The sequence below is a fragment of the Malus sylvestris genome, chromosome 5, assembly GCF_916048215.2.
Source record: "Malus sylvestris chromosome 5, drMalSylv7.2, whole genome shotgun sequence".
In the NCBI taxonomy this organism is placed as follows: domain Eukaryota; kingdom Viridiplantae; phylum Streptophyta; class Magnoliopsida; order Rosales; family Rosaceae; genus Malus; species Malus sylvestris.
The window spans coordinates 20,376,592-20,399,041 of NC_062264.1; the positions used below are offsets into that span (position 1 = coordinate 20,376,592).

General features: G+C 36.6%; 1 protein-coding gene and 2 long non-coding RNA genes across 5 annotated transcripts; 2 read left to right on the forward strand and 1 right to left on the reverse strand.

Annotated features, from left to right (window-relative positions):
- Positions 1-2,154: 2,154 nt before the first annotated feature.
- Positions 2,155-3,118, reverse strand: LOC126621252 (uncharacterized). The gene is made up of 3 exons (XR_007622861.1): positions 3,019-3,118; positions 2,778-2,926; positions 2,155-2,230 (listed from the first exon to the last, which is right to left on the reverse strand). It is a non-coding gene; the product is annotated as an uncharacterized LOC126621252 (long non-coding RNA).
- Positions 3,119-8,211: 5,093 nt separating this feature from the next.
- Positions 8,212-11,476, forward strand: LOC126624649 (adenylyl-sulfate kinase 3-like). 2 transcript variants are annotated; one of them, XR_007624180.1, is made up of 8 exons: positions 8,212-8,648; positions 8,861-9,001; positions 9,255-9,404; positions 9,515-9,633; positions 9,754-9,838; positions 10,076-10,205; positions 10,383-10,429; positions 10,980-11,072. XR_007624180.1 is itself a non-coding variant. In XM_050293732.1 (7 exons), the coding sequence occupies exons 1-7, from the start codon at positions 8,327-8,329 to the stop codon at positions 11,076-11,078; spliced, it is 963 nt and encodes a 320-aa protein (XP_050149689.1). In that variant the 5' UTR covers positions 8,213-8,326; the 3' UTR covers positions 11,079-11,476. The 2 variants fall into 2 exon arrangements, 1 of the variants encoding a protein (XP_050149689.1); XM_050293732.1 differs by lacking the exon at positions 10,076-10,205 and having other exon boundaries at positions 8,213-8,648; positions 10,980-11,476.
- Positions 11,477-16,461: 4,985 nt separating this feature from the next.
- Positions 16,462-18,456, forward strand: LOC126623827 (uncharacterized). Of its 2 annotated transcripts, none has more exons than XR_007623900.1 (3): positions 16,462-16,858; positions 17,194-17,278; positions 18,070-18,456. It is a non-coding gene; the product is annotated as an uncharacterized LOC126623827 (long non-coding RNA). The 2 variants fall into 2 exon arrangements; XR_007623899.1 differs by having other exon boundaries at positions 17,205-17,278.
- Positions 18,457-22,450: the final 3,994 nt, after the last annotated feature.

Below are 22,450 nucleotides of genomic sequence, written 5' to 3' on the forward strand. Positions count from 1 at the left end.
CTCTCTCTCTCTCTCTCTCTCTCTCTCTCTCTCTCTCTTTTCTACAGGACCTAAGTAACCAATCTAGCTTATTGCAAACCCAACTTTCCGAAATAAAAAAGAGACTAACGTGAATACCTGAAAATTTGGGTTGGAGAGCCATATTTTACGTTTCATTAATTTATGTTCCAGTGAAATTTTACTATGGTCTATGCCCCCCTAAACAAATGCTTTACCAATCTTGAATTCTACTAGCCCTGATAAGATCAACAATGTAGAACACTTGGGGCAAATGGAAGATTCACTTAGAGATTCGCTTAACCAGATTCGAACACATAAGGTATCCTCTGCATCCAATTGTAGGTTTCATATGAAGAAATTTAGTGTATATACCCACCCGATGTTAGAATTATTGCGCTTGACAGGGTCGGTACTATGAAGTGTTCTTATTGTCTGGTTTAAAATTTTTAATTTTATTTTTTAAATTATTGTAATTGGCCTAGCTTTCCAATATTATATGCTACTGAAATGTTACCACTGATAATTGGAAGTTGCGGAAACGATGTACTGCCTTAGACTGTTGCAATTTATAATTTGATTACTTATTAATTTGGGAATGTATGTGAATAGTAGTGAGTATGACATCATTGGAGTTTTAGCAAGAAAACATTGACAATTACATACAACTGAGGAGTGTATAATTTTCTGAGTATCCTTCCTCTTTAGTTTTCAATTGACCTTGTGCTACCTTTAGTTCTAATGCTACTGCACCTCTTGATACTAATGCAATCCAATTTTCCATTGGCAGGAAAATTTACAAAAGCAGCAAATTATGTCGTTACAATGCACTAGTCAAGTAAAGCATTGCTTCTTTTCTGTTTTGAAAAACTTTTTTAAGGTGTTATTTACTTACTGATATTGGCAAACATAATATCACCACGAAGTTGAAGCCGCTGGTTGATGCGAAAATAAAGCAGGTCCTCGGAGTTAACGACTTTGATTTGGAAGGTGTGTTGCCAGAAGTGTTCTTGGATAGAATCATTTCTAGGCTGCAAAGATTGGGAAAGAAGGATGATAGCAGAGATGAGAGTTTTGATGAGTCTGCAATTACAAGGCCGTACCTTTCTGAAGCTTGGGAGGTCAGGGAGAAGAGGAAGATAGAGAAGCCATTGATGAATTGGAGGTTTCCTGCATTGGAGAATGGAATTGACATTAAAGCAATCTTAAATGGTGGACTCATATTGTTGCTTCTGCAGTTAGATGATTAACATTCTGGTTCTAAGATTTTTTGTACTTTTTTTCTGGTTTGGATTTTACTTCAATTTTTTTGACACTATTTGTATGCAATAGATTTACCAGGTCAATCAATATTGTTTACAACTTGTAAATGTGAATAAAAAGTAGAAACATTTTCATGATCAAAATATGAATATTTGTACTTAACTTCCTCTGCATTCTTCTTGAGCTATAAGTGTTGCTGCAGGATTGCAAGATTTAATCTAGGAAGAAATTGGTTTCTGGTTTATAGCTTTAGAAAGCGGTGTTTAGGCCTTTCGTTTTTCAATTTCGTTGATTAAACATATGCTCCTTTTAAGAATTTGATTAAACTCCGCTTTCAGTACAACAAGAATTAGAAGAGCAACACGTCTGCATACTGGCTGCTATTACAAAATATTTGAAATGCATTGAAGTCTATGTTTAGAAGAAATAGGATCCAAAACCACAAAAACTCAAACTGCATAAAGAAATTGCTTTCATTGTTGCTTCCATTACTTAGTTGAGCTCTTGGTCATCATTTCCTCTTGAAGTAGAGCTATGCATATTGTACATACTATAACCTCCATTCCAGTATGGATATTGTTGACCCTAAATAAAGAGAGAGAAAAAAAACCATAAGAACCACAAATAAAGCATTATACTATGTGATGTAAATAAATATTTAATTAATAACTACAAAAGGATTATATGCATCCTCTCAATGTTTACCTGGACATAATTTCCATGCATAGTAGGATAACTTATATTTCCAATCTTAGACTCTTTGTACAACAGGTTTGGATGACTACCTCGACTGAGCCAATAACAATGTCATGTTTTCCTACAATAGGTAATATTTATTCAATAGCTAACACAAAAGCAATTCAAAATCACTATCAATAGGACAAAATGCACAACTTACATTAGTATGGGGAAAAATAGGATATTGGTTGGCAGGCATGCAAATTTGAACTCCTTGTGTAAGATGAGAATGCTAAATCCCAAAGAATAAAAGTAATTACAATTACAAAGAGTATGTAATTACAATGACAATGATTATTAACTAAGGAAAAAGATAACAAGAAGATCAATATATTTATCGCATACCTCCACAACGACATTACTCTCTTGTGTTGCAACTATGTTATCACTTCTACAAGGAGGTAGACCATCAATATATTTTGAAAGAGATGCACAACAAGATGAAAATATGACCGAGTAGCAGAAAAAAAAAACAAAAAAAAAAAGAAATCTCAATTGCTTACAAATTTATAAATATTGCACTTCTTAAAAGTTTTTAAAAGTTATATCCCACTTCGTTGAAGTTTGTATGCATGGGGTATATACATTTATATCGAGTGGGCTTCATTCAAACCGTTCTGTTTACTCTATTAATCTCAGAATTACAGACCTCCAGTAAATGGTATATACAAATTTTCCGAACTTTTCATAACAGAAAAATGAAACTAAAACTTCAATTTCTTGAATCAAATTAACAGATACGTAGAACCTGAATGCCAATAAATAATAAAAATAATTACCTTCATATATGGGGCTGCTAATAATCATCAAGTGGTTAGTGTTCTCCAATTTTTCGGGTTCTTCTTCAACCCCCAGGTATTCACCTTAGTCTCTTTTTTTTTATTTCAGAAAGTTGGGTTTGCAGTAAGCTAGACTGGTTACTTAGATCCTGTAGAGAGAGAGAGAGAATATAAAAAACATACAACTCAAGAGACTCGAATGGTGAAATATCACACTGGAAATATGGGTTTGCATTCTTACCTCAATCATTTGAGAATTGAAACAAAAAGATTTGCTTCCATCGATGGCGAGGCTGCTGAAAAAAAATCTTGGCTGAAACAAAAAAATGGCGTGGAAGAATAAGCAATGGGGAAGGAAAGAAGGAGAGGAGATTTCTCGTATGCCACAATTACCATTTAATTTCAGATTTTTTATTTATTATTAGTTTATTAAATAGTTTTAAATTTAATTTAAAATATGATTAATTTAGATGATGTGGACATCCACATCAGATGCCACATAATGTGGTATACTAATGTGGTAAAAATAGCATTGTTCAAAATAATAAAGGAAATTGTTATTGGTATTCAAAAAATCTTATTTTACACTCCAAAAAGAAAAATACACTTATGAAGAGTGTATAATGAAAATTTTGAAGTACTAATAACAATTCACAAAATAAAATTAGATCGATGGGGTCATATGGTACATGTGAATGCAATCATATTCTAGATTGTTGCTTATTTTTAGATCAATGGGGAGAGAAGTGGTTCAAACTTGTGACATCTCTAACATTGAAAAATACTGTTTGATTGAAATGTGGTGTGTGAAATATATTGTTGTGATCTTAAGTGACAATGAATGCCACATTTCTTGGGTAATTTATGAGTTTGGCCGTGTGAAGATGAAATATTGTTTCAGGCATTCGATTGGGTATCAAAAGGATGTGAGTGGACAACCCTTTCTCTTATTGGAAAGATTTTTCAATGTGACCGGAACACAGGACGGTACACCACTTGTCACTATACAAATTATGGGATATGTGTGATAAAAATTTAAACTTCTTACCACTTATATAATAACATGTGATGTACCACTCGTGTTCCGATCACAATGAAAATTTTCCCCTCTTATTGGCATTATGTACGTCTCAAATATAGAGCAAACTTATCGTTGGCTAGATTCTCTTGTGGCACTACCATTACACGGCATAATTGCTCTATGTTCTTTTCAAGATTTGCTTATAATGTTTTCCAAAAAAAAAAAGAAAAAAGAAAAAAAAGATTTGCTTATAATGAGTTGATGTCTTGTTGATATGTTGCTCATATTCTTGAATCTAGTTTAGAATTTAGGGTTTACTAACATAAAAATCTATAAAGTCTAGACGCTCTTTTTGAAAGTATTCTTATTTTACAATTTCTGTAGCCATGAAATATTAATGAAAACATCATAAAAAAATAGTAGCCCCTCAGGTTTGAGGTTTATTACAACCTCATACAACATCTTTAAAACATTTCACTTTCATACCTCATGTACTATTTTATTTCAAAATAATACATCCGTTACATTTTTCATCCATTGGTCTGTTAAATGCTGACGTAGCTGCCACATTTGTGCTGATGTGGCTGCCAGGTGGCAAAAAAAATTTAATTTTTAATTTTTTAAAAAAAAACCTAAATCTTCAAAAAAAAATAAAAAAATAAAAAAAAAACCTTAGAAAACCCAAATCCCACCACTTCCCCCCGGCCGCCGAAACCCCATCCCTTTAGAAAACCCATAAGCAGCCATCAAACCCCCAATTCTCTTAAATTTCCCAACACACTCTCACTCTCACCCAGCACCTTCCCCACACCCCTAAAACCATGAAAGTACCTTCTCTTTCTTCCTCCTCCTTCCCTCTGTTTCCCTTGACCTCTCCCGCTGCAACTTCTCCGGCCAAATCCCACCACAAATCTGCCACCTTTCTTCACTAATCCACCTCAATTTGAGCGGCAACGCCTTCCACGGCCCTCTCCAGCCCGCCATTTTCGAGCTCTACAACCTCAGGATCCTCAGCATCAACCACAACGACTTCAAGTTGGATTTCCCGCCCGGGATTTTGAAGCTCAGTGGTGGTGGTGTGCCGTCGGTGCGTGCGTGGTTGTGTAGATGGGTGCGTGTGTGGGTGTACTGTCGGGGAGAGAGTCCGAGAGAGAGATAGAGAGTGAAAGAGTGAGAGATCCGAGAGAGAAACCCCCCCCGGCCCTGCCGCGACCCACGACCCACCTCCCTTCCCCCCGCTCCGCCACGATCCACTTCCCTTCCCTTCCCCCCCCCCCCGGACCTTCTGACGACCTTCCCGCGAACTGGGCTTTTTTTTTCTTTTTTTCTTTCTCTTTTTTTTCTCCCTCTTCTTCTTTTTCTTCTTGTTGTTGCAGGTTTTGGGGGGATGAACTGGGGTTTTTTTTTCTTTTCCTCCCTCCTCTTCTTCTTCTTGTTGTTGTTGCAGGTTTTTAGGTTCTAGGTTAGGGATAGGGATGTGGGTCGATTAGGGGGTGGGTGAGAGATAGTGGGTAGGGATTGCAGAGAGGAGAGGGGGAAGAAAGGGGATTTGGGTTAGGGTTTTTATGTTTTATTTTTATTTTTTATAATTGGATTAATATTATAATATTTTTAATGTATAAAAAAAAATTCTACGTGGTAGCCACATTAGCACAAATGTGGTAGCCACGTCAGCATTTAACAGACTAATGGATGGAAAATCTAACGGATGTGTTATTTTGAAATAAAATGGTACTAGATGTATGAAAATGAAATGTTTTAAAGTTATTGTATGGGGTTAAAATTTACCCTCAAACCTGAGGGGCTACTATGTAATTTACCCAAAAAAAAAGATTTCATCAAAGCTTAGAAGTTGTCGTTATGACCAAAATGTTCTGTCATTTACTTGAGTTACACTTCAATAATCATGATGTTCATAATTGTGACATTGTTGGCTGTTGTTGATTTTTCATGATGGCTCAAAAGTGAATAGAATGATGTGCTAAAAAAAAAAAAAAAAAAAAAAAAGAATGGAATGATTGGGTGTATTGGAATGACACATGTAAGTAAGTTGAAAGAATAACTTCTCATCAAAATGTCAATTAGGTCATGCAATATGCATGTTCAACTTTTCCACCATTGAAATATGAGAGTTTTAACAAAATACTTTTGGTATTGTTCACTTTTAACGAAAAATCATATTTATACATTTTCCTAGTACTATTCATTATATCTTTAAAAATGGCTTTTCATTCAAAGGAAAGTTATTTTTGGACTTTTCATTAGTATTCCTTTGAAATATATGTGTACGGTGTGTCACCACTCATGTCACATCCCCGCTCGAGCCCCAATCATATTCGGCTTTTCATTAAAAGGAAAGTTTTTTTTGAATTTTTCGTTAGTTTTCCTTTGAAATATATGTGTACGGTGTGTCACCACTCATGTCACATCCCGGCCCGGGCCCCAATCATATTCCGAGCTCGACTCCATTGTAACACGATATTGTCCGCTTTGGGCCATGACCATGCCTTCACGATTTTGTTTCCGATAACTCACACGAGAACTTCCCAGTGGGTCACCCATCCTGAGAATGCTTTGGAGTTCCGATGGAACCCGAAGTCAGTGAGCTCCCAAAATGCATCGTGCTAGGTAGAGATGAGAATATACATATAAGGCTTACAGGATCCACTCCCCTGTACGATGTGGGATGTCACAACTCACTACACCAAATTATCAAGTGCAAATTGCAATCTCACTCACTTGCACACACCACAAAAATGCAGCTACGTTTTGTACTAATAATATAATGACGTATGTAAATTTTATCTGCATATGATATTAAAACTATGAACATAAAATGCTAAAATCAACATATATCTATACTATACAAGTCGCTTTCATCGTACAATCAAAGCCAAAGTAAATTGGTGGAAGCACGTGATTACTTCGATTATGTGTTTGTGGAGGTTGATGGTGCTTTATTGGAGACATACAAAGGAACCTTTTGTTGATCAGCCAATTGGCTCATATCAAGTGCAACGGACTAAGCCCACATCTACAATCATAAGTCATATCATCCTTTTACTTTTGACGTACCCAAAGGTTTCTTTTCGATTAAAAGCTTAATTAGTGGATTTTTTCTTAATGCGATTTCAGGATTACATTCGTTAAAACTTCGTTTCGTTATCAAAAATAATTTAAGTGACGTTTTGGACTAAAAAGATACCTTTACATGTTTTGTTTTGTTTTGTTTTTTTTTTTGTAAAAAGGTAATAACATATTACTAACAACACATATTTACAAGAGAGAGGCCCACATACAATAAAAACACAACAACAAAATTACAGACCTCCAAAGTACAACGAAACCAAGCCCAACAGAAAAACAGAAAAAACCCCAACAGCTTGCATCCTCTGACGCTACTGCCATCGGAAGGACCACCAAACTCAAACCACCCTGAAATCAAGCCAATGCAAGCCCCCCAAAGTGGATAAGAAGAAGGCTTCAACAACCTCCAAAGAGCACAGCCAAGATCGGCACCACAAATCAAATGAAGCTCACAGGAAACAACCCACGAGCAACAGAGGCAACAAGGCAAAATAAAGGCAAGAAGGTGGTGAGAACACCGGAGCATCGATGAAATCCGAAGCTCTACACCTCTTCCTCCTAAAGGGGAATCGCAAAGATTCACATTCACGATGTTGATTAGTGGAACTCAATGTAAAGTGTCAGATCAATAGAGGAGTGAGTCAATTGGAAGGGGTAGGGTGTGGAGTGTTGGAAATTAAGGTGGTGGAGGGAAAAGTAAATAAAAAAAGGGGAGTTGGTGAAGTGAAATCAGAGGCACCAGAGAGATGAGGATATGGTCGAACCAACAAAAAGGTAGAGGAAAAAAACAAGTAGGAACAAAAGGAAAGAAAAGGAAAACAAGAGGAGCAAAGCTAGTCATAGCTAGAATCGGTGGTAGCGAGGAGAAGAATGGAAGCTAGATATACACTCATACACAAATGGTGAGAAAGCTCTCAATAAGAGAGAAGTTTTTTCGATTGTGAATTAAGTTTCTACCTTTACATTCATCTGTCATTCCATCTGACATATTGCACCTCTCGTGATTTAATTATGTCAAGGAGAGTTACTAATTATGTAAAACTGTAACTTGCATCCTAAGAAAAAAAAAATCTGAAAAAAAAAAAAACAATAAATGGCAATAACTCTAGAGAAATAATTAAACAAATAAAGAAACTCCAATTGAAGAATTAATTAAAAGATTAACAGAATCATCATCGCAATTAATCGCGGCGGTAACGAGAAGTTAATTTTTCCGTCTTGAACGAAGCCCGCTTTCACGGCGTCGTGAGAATCTAACAGCAGTAGTATAAAGTGTTTATTTAAAAAACAAAATCAATTAAAAACCTAACGGTCGCATTTTTGTTAAAACCTATCCACCCCCGTTCCCCACCAACTTTGCTCAACTCTCCCACCGACACAAACTCAACTTTCCATTTCCCCACGGCCTCCCTCCAAATATCCCCACCAAAATTGCACTTTAATGCCACATTCACTTTCAGTGTATATATTTTTCTGGGTTTTCAGAAAGCCCAATTTTTCTTTTCGTTTAATTCAAATTTTGTTTTTTTTTTGGGGGGATTTGATGATTTTGCGAGATATGCAAGCCAAGTCACTGCAATGGGCGCCGTCGCCGGGACTCCGGGTCGGGGTCGAAACGTCTTCTTTGTCGCAGCTGGCGGTCCTGAACTTGCCCCGTGGTGCTTCTGTGAATGGCTTGAAAGCCAGGAGTTTGTTTGTAGTAAAGGCCATGGAGGTGGAGGGTTCCAGAACGGCGAGTCTGAAAGGCCACGCTGGGAGTTCAGGCACTTAGTTGTTAATTATTTGGGAATCTTTAAGCTTTTTCTGAATTGGATTTTGTTTTCCATGTAGAATTTACCCACTTATGATTTTTCATCTTTAATTTTTGGGATCTTTAAGCCTTTTCTGAACTTACCCACTCTGAATTTTCATGTAGAATTTGGAATCTTTATGCTTTTTCTGGATTGATTTTTGTTTTAATTTTTTTGTTAAATAGATAAAAATGGGAGCTTGTTGTCTTCGGTTGGCAATTCAACCAATATTAAATGGCATGAGTGTTCATTGAACAAAACTGACAGGCAAAAGTTGCTTAAACAAAAGGGGTGTGTCATTTGGATCACCGGTCTCAGCGGTTCAGGTTAGTTTTTCCTTAATTCAAATTTTTATATTACATTCACACACACACACACACATATATATATATGTATTATGTTCTTTATGATAGAAATATGGCATATTATATCTGGTTAGACTGTGAATCAGAACCGCATTCATATATGATTTTGTTTAATTGCAATTCGGATTGATAGTCTAACAACATCCACAACCCGTTAGACTGTGCCGAGAGAAAGTTGTTCATCACTTGCGTATAATTGATTTTGTTTGTTCAGGGAAGAGCACGGTGGCTTGTGCATTGGGTGGGAGTTTGTATCACAGGGGAAAACTATCGTACATTCTTGATGGGGACAATGTCAGGCATGGCCTGAATTGCGACCTTAGTTTTAAAGCAGAAGATCGTGCAGAGAACATTCGGAGGATTGGTATGCATGTCTATGCCTCTTTTTAATTGACTAATTCCTCTTTTTAGATTAACTACCGCTTTCGTTTTCATTATGTATTCATGTAGCATTGCCTTTGCTCTTGTATTCAGGGGAGGTGGCAAAATTGTTTGCTGATGCTGGAGTTATTTGTATTGCTAGCGTGGTTTCTCCTTATAGAAGGGATCGTGATGCCTGCCGTGCAATGCTACCTGCTGGAGACTTCATTGAGGTTTGTAATTCACTGCTATTTAATCTCTATCACTGTTTTTCAAGTTCAACTAAGCTTTGGGCTTATGCTTGGAATATTTGCTGAAGAAATTATCAGTAAAGCAAACTTGTTTTGTGAAAGGTGTTCATGGACGTTCCACTCCAAGTTTGTGAGGCTAGAGACCCGAAAGGCCTATATAAGCTTGCACGTGCAGGGAAGATCGAAGGTATATGCAAACTAGTATCTCGGGTTTTGGTTACTAAATTGAGTTTGTCTTTAAAATTTAACAGCCTGCTTAAGGTGCCACTGTCCTACTAAAATCTTTACGTTGATATTTTTTTATTTTTTTACGGTGAGATACAAGAAACGTTGTGAATCTTATTATGGTTAATTAAACTTCTGTTTAAACAATCATTTGGAAGATTCTTAATTTTTTCTGGTACTACTGTACGCAAACCTCTAGGTGTGGGTGTGTATCTGTGAATCTTCCCTTGTGCATTGACATGGATATTTTTTGAAGTTGGTAACTTTCGCCATCTCATATATGGATCCTTAAGTGCGACTCTGATTACTAATTGAATCCTGGACAATTGGTATGTTAAATTTATTTGAAATATGTGTACCAATCCCACTCTCCATAGTGCACCGAATCTTTTCATTTTGTATTTTACAAGGAGTTATGATTAAATGGCCATATTATTTATCACTTTGTCAGTTTCCTAGTCCGAAATGCTGGTCATTACTTACACTGTATCAATCCGGCATTGCAGGTTTTACTGGGATTGATGATCCATATGAGCAACCGTTAGATTGTGAGGTATGTACACTATCTAGAGAAAAGCAGAATACACCTTTTAAGCTAAAATTGAACAGGTGTGGCTACATACAGACTACAGATATCATATATATACATACATGTTTCTCTTGCTAAAAAGAAATACACATTACGTAGTGAGAGCTGTGGGGAATAGCAACTTAAAAATAAAAAATTTAAACTTAAAATGCAATCCAGAAGAAAATATTTTCTATAGGAAAAGGCTGTTGTTAAAAAAGTCTGTAATTAACCAAGAGCTTAATCTATGCTTTTTGGAAGTTAAATTTGAGATACATTAGTCGCTTTCCACATAGTCACCATTTCAATTCCATTTTTTAATTTAGCCTGAAGGGATATGGCGCAGAATGAAACGAATGATGATCTGATGTATACTTGCTGGACACATGATGTAACTACAGCTGCACATAAACTCAACTCACCTATTGTTACGTTTTCCTTTTCGGTCTATAGTGTGCTCGATGTTATTGTTTTATTTGGAATATGAAAGGAGAATTTCTCATTTGCTGTTTTTTCATCCTTTATCTGGCTTCAGATAGTATTATCACATAAAGGAGGAGCATGTCCTTCCCCATGTGAGATGGCCGAAGAAGTAGTTTCTTACTTGGAAGATCAGGGGTTCCTCCAGGCATAAGAAGTCCGTGGAACCCTTCCTTGAACTGTCAAAACTTTGAGCTGTACCGTAAATGCAGTGCAGATAGCTTCTAGCGCTCCATGTGGATGGTATGCGTCTGGCCTTACCAGATCAGCGAAAACAGATGCAGAAATCACCTGCTCTGGTAAAACGCATTAGTTAATTGCTTGATTAACTTATGCGACATCTTTGCTATGTTTGGTGTTATTTTGAGTTGCGCTCTCCTCATTGTAAATGATAGTGTGTAGAGTTTCTCGGTCAGATTCTTTCATCCCGTGTTCGATGTGTTTGTATCAGCTCTAGAAATTTAAGAATCATAAACCCTAGTACTCGTAAATAATCTCGTGCCTTTTGTACATGCATCGGTGCACGCATTTGAATATAATTGTATTGATAAACTGCTGTTATACTATGTGTACTAGATCTTATATAATATCTGACCAAATACTTGGGGGAAAAGAAGGCCAAAAGAGCTTTCTATAGACAATGTAAGATGATAAAGAATTTACTCTCTAGTTTCAAGACCAAAAAGAAAAGAGAGAGAAAAACCAAAAAGAGGTTTTCGTTACAGGCCTTTGCCTTTGGCATGCTATTATTAGTGATTTAGATAATTTTAGTAAAAAGAAACAAAGACTAAGGTAATTTAGAATACTTCATTTTTCTTGTTTGTAACATTTCTGGTGATTTATCGTCAATGCAATGCCAATCAAATCTAAAACCTGTTGGACTTTAGATGTAACACAAAGCTAACAAGTTATTGGATGACTGACCGGCGGTAAAGCCTCTTAAGTTATTATATTTAATCTTTTAAAGTACATGATCTGGACCGTGCTCTAATTGAGAATAACAAAAGAGGGAAAATGCTCATAAAAGAACTTGGGGGAAGATGGAGAACCCTCTAAGAACCAACTCATCTCATCACCTAACCTCCCCCAACCATAATAAGGCCATAGCCCACACCAAGTCGTAAGACTGGTTTTATTGGTTGAAATTCATTTAAAATACATGAAGGGGGATCCGAACTTTGAGTGTGAATGGAGGAACATACTGCTCTACCAATTTGACTTAAAATGTACTTTCAAATAACTTATTTGATTGAAGCCATTTCCTTATGCTAAAAGAAAATTGTATACGATATTACTCAAAATCACTATAAACAAATTATAATTAACGGAATCACTTTAAAATTCATTTAAAATACATGAAGGGGGACCCGAACTTTGAGAGTGAAGGGAGAAACACACTGCTCTAACCAATTTGACTTAAAAGGTACACTATAAACAAATTACAATTAACGGAATCACTTTAAAATTTTGGTGTACTTTGGCGAGAGTTATTTCCGCACTCTCATTCTCACCTTACAAAAACAGAGGTATTTTAGAATACCTCATTTTGATTTCAGTACTCTCTCTTCTTCTCTCTCTCTTCTGCCAGTCTCGAACCCAGGACCAGCTGGTTTGTGAGTGTAGCACAATATCCAGCTGCTACGCGTGAGACCAGCGTTTGTCCTTCTTAAGTAATTTTATTTATACGGCTGAGAGATGATATTTCTCTTTCTTCCTTTTTTGTACGAGTGCTGAATGTTCAATATAAAATGTTGCCTTTGGATTATGAAAATTAAATGTATCACTCATTAATTAATTATTTTGTTTTTTTTTACAAGATCATGTATTCTAATCATTCTAGGTAGGGCTGGGCACGGTCAGGTTCTACCATCAAATTGGAACCTATATCGAAAAATATCAACGATTCATTTTTGTACAGTTCCACTTAAATTTATTAGATCATGATGATTTACGGTTCCAACCAAAATTATATATATTTTTTTCACTTTTTCGAATCCTCTATTTTCTAAAGAATAAAAAAAAAAAAGAACTCAGGATTTATGGTGATGAGACTTGTTTTAAATCAACTATTGGGCGAGATTGATTCAGTTGTTCATGATGGTTGAATCGTCTTCATCAATGATGTGTGCCAAACCTTTTTCAAAATCAAACACAAATAAAACACCATTTCATATTGGAGAAAAAAAAAAACGTTTGTATTTACTTCACTGGTTTGAGTATACCAAAAAAACCACATGATGGATTCATATTTGTAAACTAGTCTAGTACTACCCAATTAATGCAACATGTAAAGCAACTCAATTTTTCTAATTTGAAACAATAGAAAGCAAAGAACGTTGATCGAACCTTTCACAAGAGTGACCAACTCTGAACTAGCTCCCAATATCAACACCAAAAGCACCTTTTGCCAAGACTAGAACCATATCAACAAGCTGAAATTTACCAAGACTAGAACACCATCAGGCTGGAAAGATGGCTTGTTTATATAAAAAATAAAACAATAAAACAATAAAATTTATATTTAAGTGATTCGGTTCAGTTCCTTTGGTTCTTATTATTTCCAACCCGAAACTAGAATCGGTTTGAGATGGTCCGGTTCGTCTTTTGTCCCAGTTTTGACTTTTTTGGTCTATGCGGTTTTTTTATGGTATTTTCTTACTACTATTCGACTCAGTTTTCCAGTTCAACTATTTTTATGCCCACCTCTAATTCTAGGTTACGAAAAGGGTGATACAAATTGAATAGAAGGGGGCGAACACACTACTGTGATCAATACCATTGTTCGAGCAGGAAATCTCACGGGGAGGGGTCCCTGGCTCGAGCACATAGCTCCTCGAGGAGTTGACATTTTGTTGATTGTCGGGCTCCGGCTTGCTGAGATGCTGCAAAAGGAGGACAAAGTTAGTTCTGAAAGGTGCTTTTGTGGGGCCTTAGGGGTAGGCCTTAAGACTCGTAATCAAAACTAGCTAAGTGCTAAGGCATGCCACTGCCATCTTTTTATGGCAGATGTAGAACAAGTGTATTTAAGTCGATTACTTGTGCCTCAAGTTATTCTGACTTCTTGTTATCAAAGGATTGTCGTAGATGAGTTAAGTCTACATTAAGTTCTTTTTTGTGCCTTGAGATTAAGGACTTTTGGTTCTTTATCTTGTATGCTTAAAGGGTGAAGATCAAGATTTGATCAAGTCATCAGTGTTAATCAGTTTTAATCTTCTTATGACCATAGAAACACTAAGTGAACCAGATCTAAGAATTGATGGAACTTTGGATCATTAAAAGACTGGAAATGATTTGAATATGTACTGGGGAATACATTATAACAATAGATTTATTAATTGAAAGACAAAACAAAGAGAGGCGGGCAAGATTTCACCTTGTCGGGCAAGGTTGAATGTCTTGCAATCTCTTTGTTGTAGTTCTAAAGGGTTAGATATTGAAAGAGGAATGAAAGGTAAATGGGTTTACATAAGATAATCGATACTACAACATTTGAAGAAGGTAGCAGAGCTTTTACATAGACAAAAGATGTCTTTCTAAAGGAAGTCTAAAGCTAAAAGTGTGCAGAATCTGGACAAAGCACAACTTTCTGGATATTTGCTTGACTGAAAGGCAAGTTGTATGTTTATTTGTTTGATTTGTTGAGTGTCATTGTCTCTAGGCCATCTTCCCTTATTTATAGGTGAATTAGCTCGACTGTGCTGTTTCTACTCTTACTCGAAAGCAACTAGAAGGTAGTGAGTCATCAACATTTTTACATGTTTTGCCACTCGGAAAAGTGCTTTTGGGTCGAGAGTTGGTTGATTTCCATTGGTTATCACTTCCCTTGTAAGCACCTAACCTTTGCATTTAATGGGGAGCCATCTTGTCTTGAGATAGGTATCTGGGCTTCACTCTGGGCCTTGGGCAAAATCTCCTCTATTGAGCTTTCTTGGGCTTCCTTCCCTTTAAGCCCAAGTTAAATATTAACCCAAACAACCATGAGTTAAAAAGAAATAATGAATTCATTTGATTTGACATTGATGATTTCCTAGATATGAGTTTTGGCCATATATTTTGAGACATAAAAACATTAATAATCTATGAAAGATTTTTCGTGATAGAAAAGGAACTCTTACTAAAAACCTCACAGGTTCGGCTTCCCGATCAATTCATTTCATATATGTTTCAACATTCTTAGACATTTGGGATTCAACAACTAAGCTATATTTTCCATACACTTATCTATTCATATTCAAGTGCCAATCAAACCCAAAAACTGCTTGATTGTGCCTACAAAGTTAAAATGAGTTCGTCCTTAAAACTTGTCAGGATATAATATTTCTTAGTTTTTTTTGCTGAGGGGGAAATTTTAATAAACACCGAACACACACTTACAAACAAACAAATGCCCAACTTACACCTATAAACAAACAAAAAAAGGGCCTAAAAACAAAGAAAAAACAGAAACAGAAAGTGAGCCCAAAAGCCCCAAAACAACAGAAGTTCCAAAAAGCATTCACTACTTTCTCCATTGCCTATCTGAGGAGCATCCAGCCATCCGATTCTCCAACCACCACCGATCATCTCCTCCTCAGACACCTCCTGCGCACAACCATAAGCAAGAGATAGTTGGCACCCAAGCGAAAGAAGCAAACCACCTGTGTGAAGCTCAAGGAAATCCTAGAACGACATTGCCAGAAATAGCAGACACTAAGGAGAACGTGGTGGTGTTGGAAACATCTGAGTCGGTGAAAGCGCCGGAACTCTACACATGAACTCGACAAAGAACATGGCTGAAGATTGGAGAAAGGAAGAGCTAGGAAGAGGAATACCCACGGGGTTGAGGAATTGGACAAGCGAGATTGAAAAATTGGGAGAACCAGCAGTAGATGCAAGGAGAAAAGAAGGAAAAGAGGGAAAAGAGGACACAACAACCGACCCCAACTGAAGCTAAGGCTGATGCCACCAGAGATGCTTAGATCTGAAAGTCTCACAGAAGCAGTAGTGAGAAGGACTCTCCCTTCGGAGAGAGGATTTTTTTCTTCTTAACGATGATTGATCATTGCTTTGTCGCAAGAAAGGTTATGGAAAAGGGAAGAGGTCATATTTCGTAGTTTTGCACATGATTTAGGGCCATGCACAACCCCTTTTTAGCTCTAGTTATATTGGTTGCCTACTAATCTCACTAACTGTTAAATCTCAAACTCCATCTAGCATACCTAGCTTTTTCAGGCCCTTGCTTTTGGCATGTTCATATTACTGTTATAATACCATCTCATTTTACTTAATTGCCTTATGTTGGAGATGCTGTTGAAGTTGCGCTCCTAGTCTTGAACCCAGGCCACTGGATTGTGAAAACCAACACGTTACACGAGACTGGTATTACGAGGGTGCTAGTCTAGGTTGCACGGACACTCCGACATGCCTCGCACACATCCTAGACACCGCTTGGACACGGTTAATATATGGCTTAGACACGCTCAAGACATGGCAAGGGCCTTTTTGTAAATTAAAAAACATATCTGAGAAATTATTGGAAATTCAATATATACTAAAACCCATCTTTCCTTGAAACACTGTTCATAAGCACAGTGTTGTTCCGGTTTTGCCTTCTCTTAGTTTCTGTTATTTCAAGTCTGCCACTGCTTATATATACCAAATATTTGTTTCTCTGTTTCTTCCTCCGGTGTTCTCTCTTCCCTTCCGCGAGCAATTCACCATTCCTCCAAACCTCGACTACTGTAAAACGACCACTACACTCATTCGAACCACTACCAACCCATCCCTTTCACTCTTTTTAGTCAAGCTGTCGCCAATTTTGTCGTTGTTTTTGTGTAACCAATAGTGAGAGTTTCAGACATATGTTCCAGCGACCTAATTCTTGCCGATCGCCGGCGACTCGGGCCTTTCCGTTACCTGGAAACAACTTCTCTCACTCTCAGGAGATACATGAAGGTATTGCATGTTCAATACTAGTTCATTTTAAGATGAATTGAAGGAAACTGTATAATCTGCATATGAATGCTCTTAGGCATCCTTATGTTCGTGTTCATACCAACAATAGTATTAGGAATCGCATGCTTATGATTTCAAATTTATGAAATTAATTTACTCATGTCTTTATCAGATCGATTTACCTTTTTTTTTTTTTAGAATTCTTTGTTTAAATTTGCAGGGTTTAGGACAATTTTTCTTTTAAAGTTATGGTTGATATGATTTTTTTTATTTGAATTATTCATTTAATTTCTGAGATCTTTTATCAAATCTGCAAATTGACTCATAATTATTAGGCTTGAAACAGATGTTGTAAATCAGTTTTGGTGGAGGAGTTGTTCAGCAGTATAAGGAAGAACAGAGGAATGTTTTTGAAATAAGGTTTGATGGAAACTTTTCTATAAAATGTCACAATTTTGGAGTTTTAAGCCATTCAAATTGGTTTGTTAAGTAGGTTACCTATTGAGTTTTAAGCCATTCAAATTCACATTTGCTTACATTAATCTATTAAGTAGGTTACTTATTGATTTTTTTTTTTGGGATTTTGTGTACAGAGTTCTGTGTTGAAACCAGAAATGCAAGGGCGAGTTCTGTGTCGAATCACATTCATTAGTTAGATTATTAATGTGCTTCGATAGGGGTTTTCAATATGATTTTGTAATTTCAATTAATAAATCACAAGAAATGGAGCAATTGGAAACATGGTTGCAAGTCATAAGCCAGAGTCTTTGTTTTAAATAACTATACTACTTTTGTATTGTATGCATGCGTAAGAAAAATCCAAATCGTAATTGAGGTAGCCATCATAAATGACACCACCCAGCTTTTCAATTCTTAATCTTTCAGAGGTGCAGTTAGGTTTGTGATCTTTAGATAGGTGGTTGTGGAATCCGGTTCTTTTGAACCAGTTTAATGGGTTTTAGTGATTGCATGTGGAGTGGGTTTATGAATTTATTTAGCCTATCTCAAAAGGTCAAGATTAAATTTTCCTTCACTTTCTAAGTAACAAACAGAAAATTAGCTCTCTCTCCTTTGTTTGGTTTAACTTTACCAAATGATACTTTAAAAGTTTCTTAAGTTACTTCAACTATGAAGTGTGAAATAATTGAATACTTGAAAATTGGGTTTCGTTTGATTGTTTGAGCTAATTGAGCTAATCTTTTGCTCTGTAGCAACAAGGAGAAATGAGTCGGCCGGAGGACTCTGAAAGATGATTGTTGTTGTTGCTGCTATAGATATGCCGGCGGATCCTTTGGAGGGAGAGTTAGGCTTGGGTTGAGAAGTGGGATAATCCTCTGCGATGCTATCAATAAAGTTCAAACTGGAGCTGTGCCCAGGGTGACCCTGATCCTTTGATCATTTTCCAAATTCTCACATTTGTGGTTATTATTGAATGGTATGCATATGGAAGAAATATGGGAACCGTTGAAATGTTGAATAATTTGATTTTGTGTATTTTTTCAAGGAATGGGAGAACCTTTGAATAAGTATGGTTCCTTAATTGAAGCAATTCATGTTATGACTGGATCACTATTTCTTATAAAAACTGTTCTGTCAAATTATAGGTACATAACTATGTTCCAACCACCTACGGCATCTCAATGTGGTAGTGGAGCTATTATATCAATGCCACGGAAATCCTTGACAGTCAAAGAGTATACAACCAAGGAAATGCTCTAATAAGCTGTATATTTTGATTCTATAATCAAAATTTTGTAGTTTTTAGATTTTGTGGATCTTAGTAAATTAGGTAGTATGAACTATGAGTACTCTTTTGCTTCTTTCATTGAATGTAGTTCGCAATTGCTAAAAACATTTGGAGTGACTGATTCTGCAGTCAACAAAAAATCTTCATTGAATACATAATGTTTGATGGAGTGACTGATGAAGAGCAACATGCACACCTAAAAGAGCCCTGACCTCAACCTAATTTGTTGCTTAACTTTATTTAGGGAAATGAGTAGTACTTTGTTATATGATGAATTCAAAATATTGTTTTTAATATATGTAATTTATTATATTTTAATCGCTATGTCCTAGCCTTCTTCGTGTCCTTGTTTTTTAAGATTTACTATGTCGCCGTACGTATCGTCGTGTCACGTGTTGCCGTATTCGTGTCCGTGCAAGGTGCTAGTAATTATGTATATATCCTAGTTGAAAGGGCTTCCTTAAACAATTTCAAACCCTACTTTCTTTTACTAATTAAAAACATACCAAAAAGAGAGCTCCAGGTCTTCAACAAAAAAGAGAGTAGATGCAAAAGAAGTGGTAAAAAAACAGAGGTATTTTAGAATACCTCATTTGCTTTTAAGGCCTCTACAGAGGTGTAGAGAAATGGGAGGAATTGGAGTGGATTGGCCGCCAGTCTCGAACCCAGGACAAACTGGATTTTGAATTAGCACAAAACCAACATGCTTCAAGAGACTGGCGTTAAGGTGGCCAAAGTAATTAATATTGTACGCAAGCCAAGTTCAGCACTCCAACACTCAAAGTACCTAACCGATAAAGGCAGTCTTCTCACGCCTCGCTTTCAAGATATGACTAAAAAGGACTCAATAATTTAGCAACATAGCATCCCTTCGTTTATTTTATGATTACATCTAACTTTTGTGTTAGATTGCTTATGTATCCTAAGATATGATCAAGCCATTCGTAGTACGATATTCATTCATAACGAGGAGAATAAGTACATCATTGAGGATATGGTGCATACAATGGGCCTCAATAAAAACTTTACCGGGAATTACAACTTGGTTGAAAGGAAAAAGAGTGTTCTGCACCTAAACAATTATGAACTACTATGCTCAAGCCGGAGATCATGAATTACGTCAGGGGTTCTTCAAACCAAATTGCAGAATTCTCCGAAGTCAAGCTCATTCTTGCGAGTTTGTGAGCAATATTGTTCGTCTCCCGTTTGCTAAAATAAATCTCCATCCATGGTATGGATTTCATCACCCTGCGTGTGTCCATAATAATATGCCCAACTGGGGACCTCCTCAGCCCGCTGCAATGCCACCATAACCAGCAGTGCTTCCCCCTCCATTTCCACCGCCATGAGCTTCAGTTCCTGCATGGAAAGGGCCGCGTCTCTGGCTACCACAAATTCTGCCAGCAGCGGGGAAGCAATCCTGCAGTGGTTCTTCAACGCAGCTGCAATAAACTCGCCATATTCATTTCGTACGACCATCCCAACACCTCCCAGACCCCGTTGCTTACCCCAAGCCCCATCGATATTGCACTTGTCACAGCCCATAGCAGGTGCCTTCCATTTTTGCGCGTTACCAGGGCTCGGTTTATGCTTCCACCCGTGCCATTTTTAAAACTCTTGTATAGCCTGCAACTTGCAATGCATCTCCAATGGATTTAAAGCCGATCCTCTCCATAATTGACAAGAGAGAGTTCTGACTCCTGGTTGCTGCATGGCGTATATGGCAGGAACGAAACTCACTACATGTTAGTTATTAAACTATTTGTTTAGACTTATGCTAATTAACAACGCCTTAATAAGTGATTGTTCATAAAATTTTGCTATTTTTCCAACTACTCAAATCAAGGTTTATGTTCGTTTGTTATCGCGAGATGCGATGAATTCTATGACGGTACTGTGACTTCAATAATGTGGAGTGGCAGTTAGAGTTTAGAGTTATGAGTTACTTTAGAGTTTTGGTTATGATAGTATTTGTGGCTTTGAGTTTTGCTTAAATGTGGCAATGTGTGGGAATGTCGGTAGTTTTTCCATATTTAAGTTAGTATCTTTGATGGATCTAGACATGTTGATGTACACAGAAAAGGAAATTTATAACATGTGGAGCCTTATTGCTTAAGAACATACACTCCTACAGTTAAGTTTAGAGTTGTTAACTAAACCAACTTCATTAAAAGAACGGGGGATTGTTGTTATTTACAATGATAAAATCTAAAAGAGAGATTGTTGTTATTTACACTGATAAAAATTTAATATACACTTTTTCATACACGAATAGATAGAAGATAATACTATTGTTGGCTTTTGTCAATACCAATAACATCTAAAAGAGTATCGTTGTTATTTACGCTGATAAAAATGTTATCATGCATTTTCACACATGAATAAGTAGAAGATAAAGGAGTTGGATTTTCATGAATATTTTTGAGTACCAATAACAATCTAAATATAAAGTTTAAACTCTAATCCCAAAATGAAGATGTCTTTACTTACATGCAACGAGAGGACTTGAAATTGTTTGAATCTTGGATTCCCTACAATATGGGCATTATAATAATTCTAACTGCCTTATTTCCCATGTATTTACTTTCACAAGGTAATTTCCTCCCCACCCATCATTGGGGGTGGGGAATGCCCTACTCACCTAAGGTCCTAGGAGCATGTTTAATTTGACCTTAATTTGATAATAAATCTCTCACCCACTTGACTTATCCTTCATACAGCCAATCAGTTTAATGCTCCGCTTACAAACTAATACATGTACGATAAAGAAAAAAAAAAAGTGTTCATGCTCCATATTAAAGTTCACAATTCCACACTTGGAGAAATTTTTAATTGTGACGAGAACACACGTGGTACACCACGTGTTTTAATAGAAGTTGTGAGAAATTTTATTTTTTAAGTGATTAACTTTTTAGCACACATATTCTACCATTTGTATAATGACAAGTGATGTACCACTCCGTATACCGATCACACTAAAAAATCCCTCCCACACTTGGAAAATCCAAAATTAGATTAAATAAGCACTAAATGATCCCATACCCAATCCTTATTTCCCGTCTCAATTCATGATTTTCCTTGTTACAATTTAGTAAACACGACATCAATCCCTAAGCCATGTGGATCTTCACTACTGATAGGTTTATATTCATCGTTTGTTTTTAATACATTCGATATTATTTATACTAAGGGGGTGGGAGACTAAACATCACAATGGATTAGCCATAATAATTTGGTTTGAATTTATCTTTGCTGAAAATCGAACATAATGTTGTAGGCTTATTTGATTGAACGATCTAGGGTGTAGAGAGAGAGAGAGGGCCGGCCACTATTAGAGAGAATAGAGATTGATTTAACTGTGAGGTGTGTTTGATTCACCCCATTATGCCTTTATTTATAGTAGTAGGAAGGGGAAAACCTTTCCCTTTAGGATTACAACATTTAATAGGTAATCTAATCCTAATAGGAATATAAGATACATTCCCAGATTCCCTAGGATTTACACAATCACATTCCTATTCTAAATATGACTGCAACACTCCCTCTTGAGTGTGTAAATACTCAACAAACAATTGCATCAGATCTTCAGCAGATAAGGTAGAATAGTTGATGAAGTCATCGACACAACGGGTGATCGCGAGTCTAGAACTATTTGAGCAAGTCAATGGAAGTCCTTCTGGAACTTTCATATAAATTTTCGTATCTAGATCCTCATAGAGATATGCAGTTACCACGTCCATAAGCTGCATATTCAGTTTTTCGAAAACTACCAAATTAAATAGGTAGCGGAACGTTATAACGTCCATTACGGGGGAATACGTCTCCTCGTAATCAATCCCTGGGCG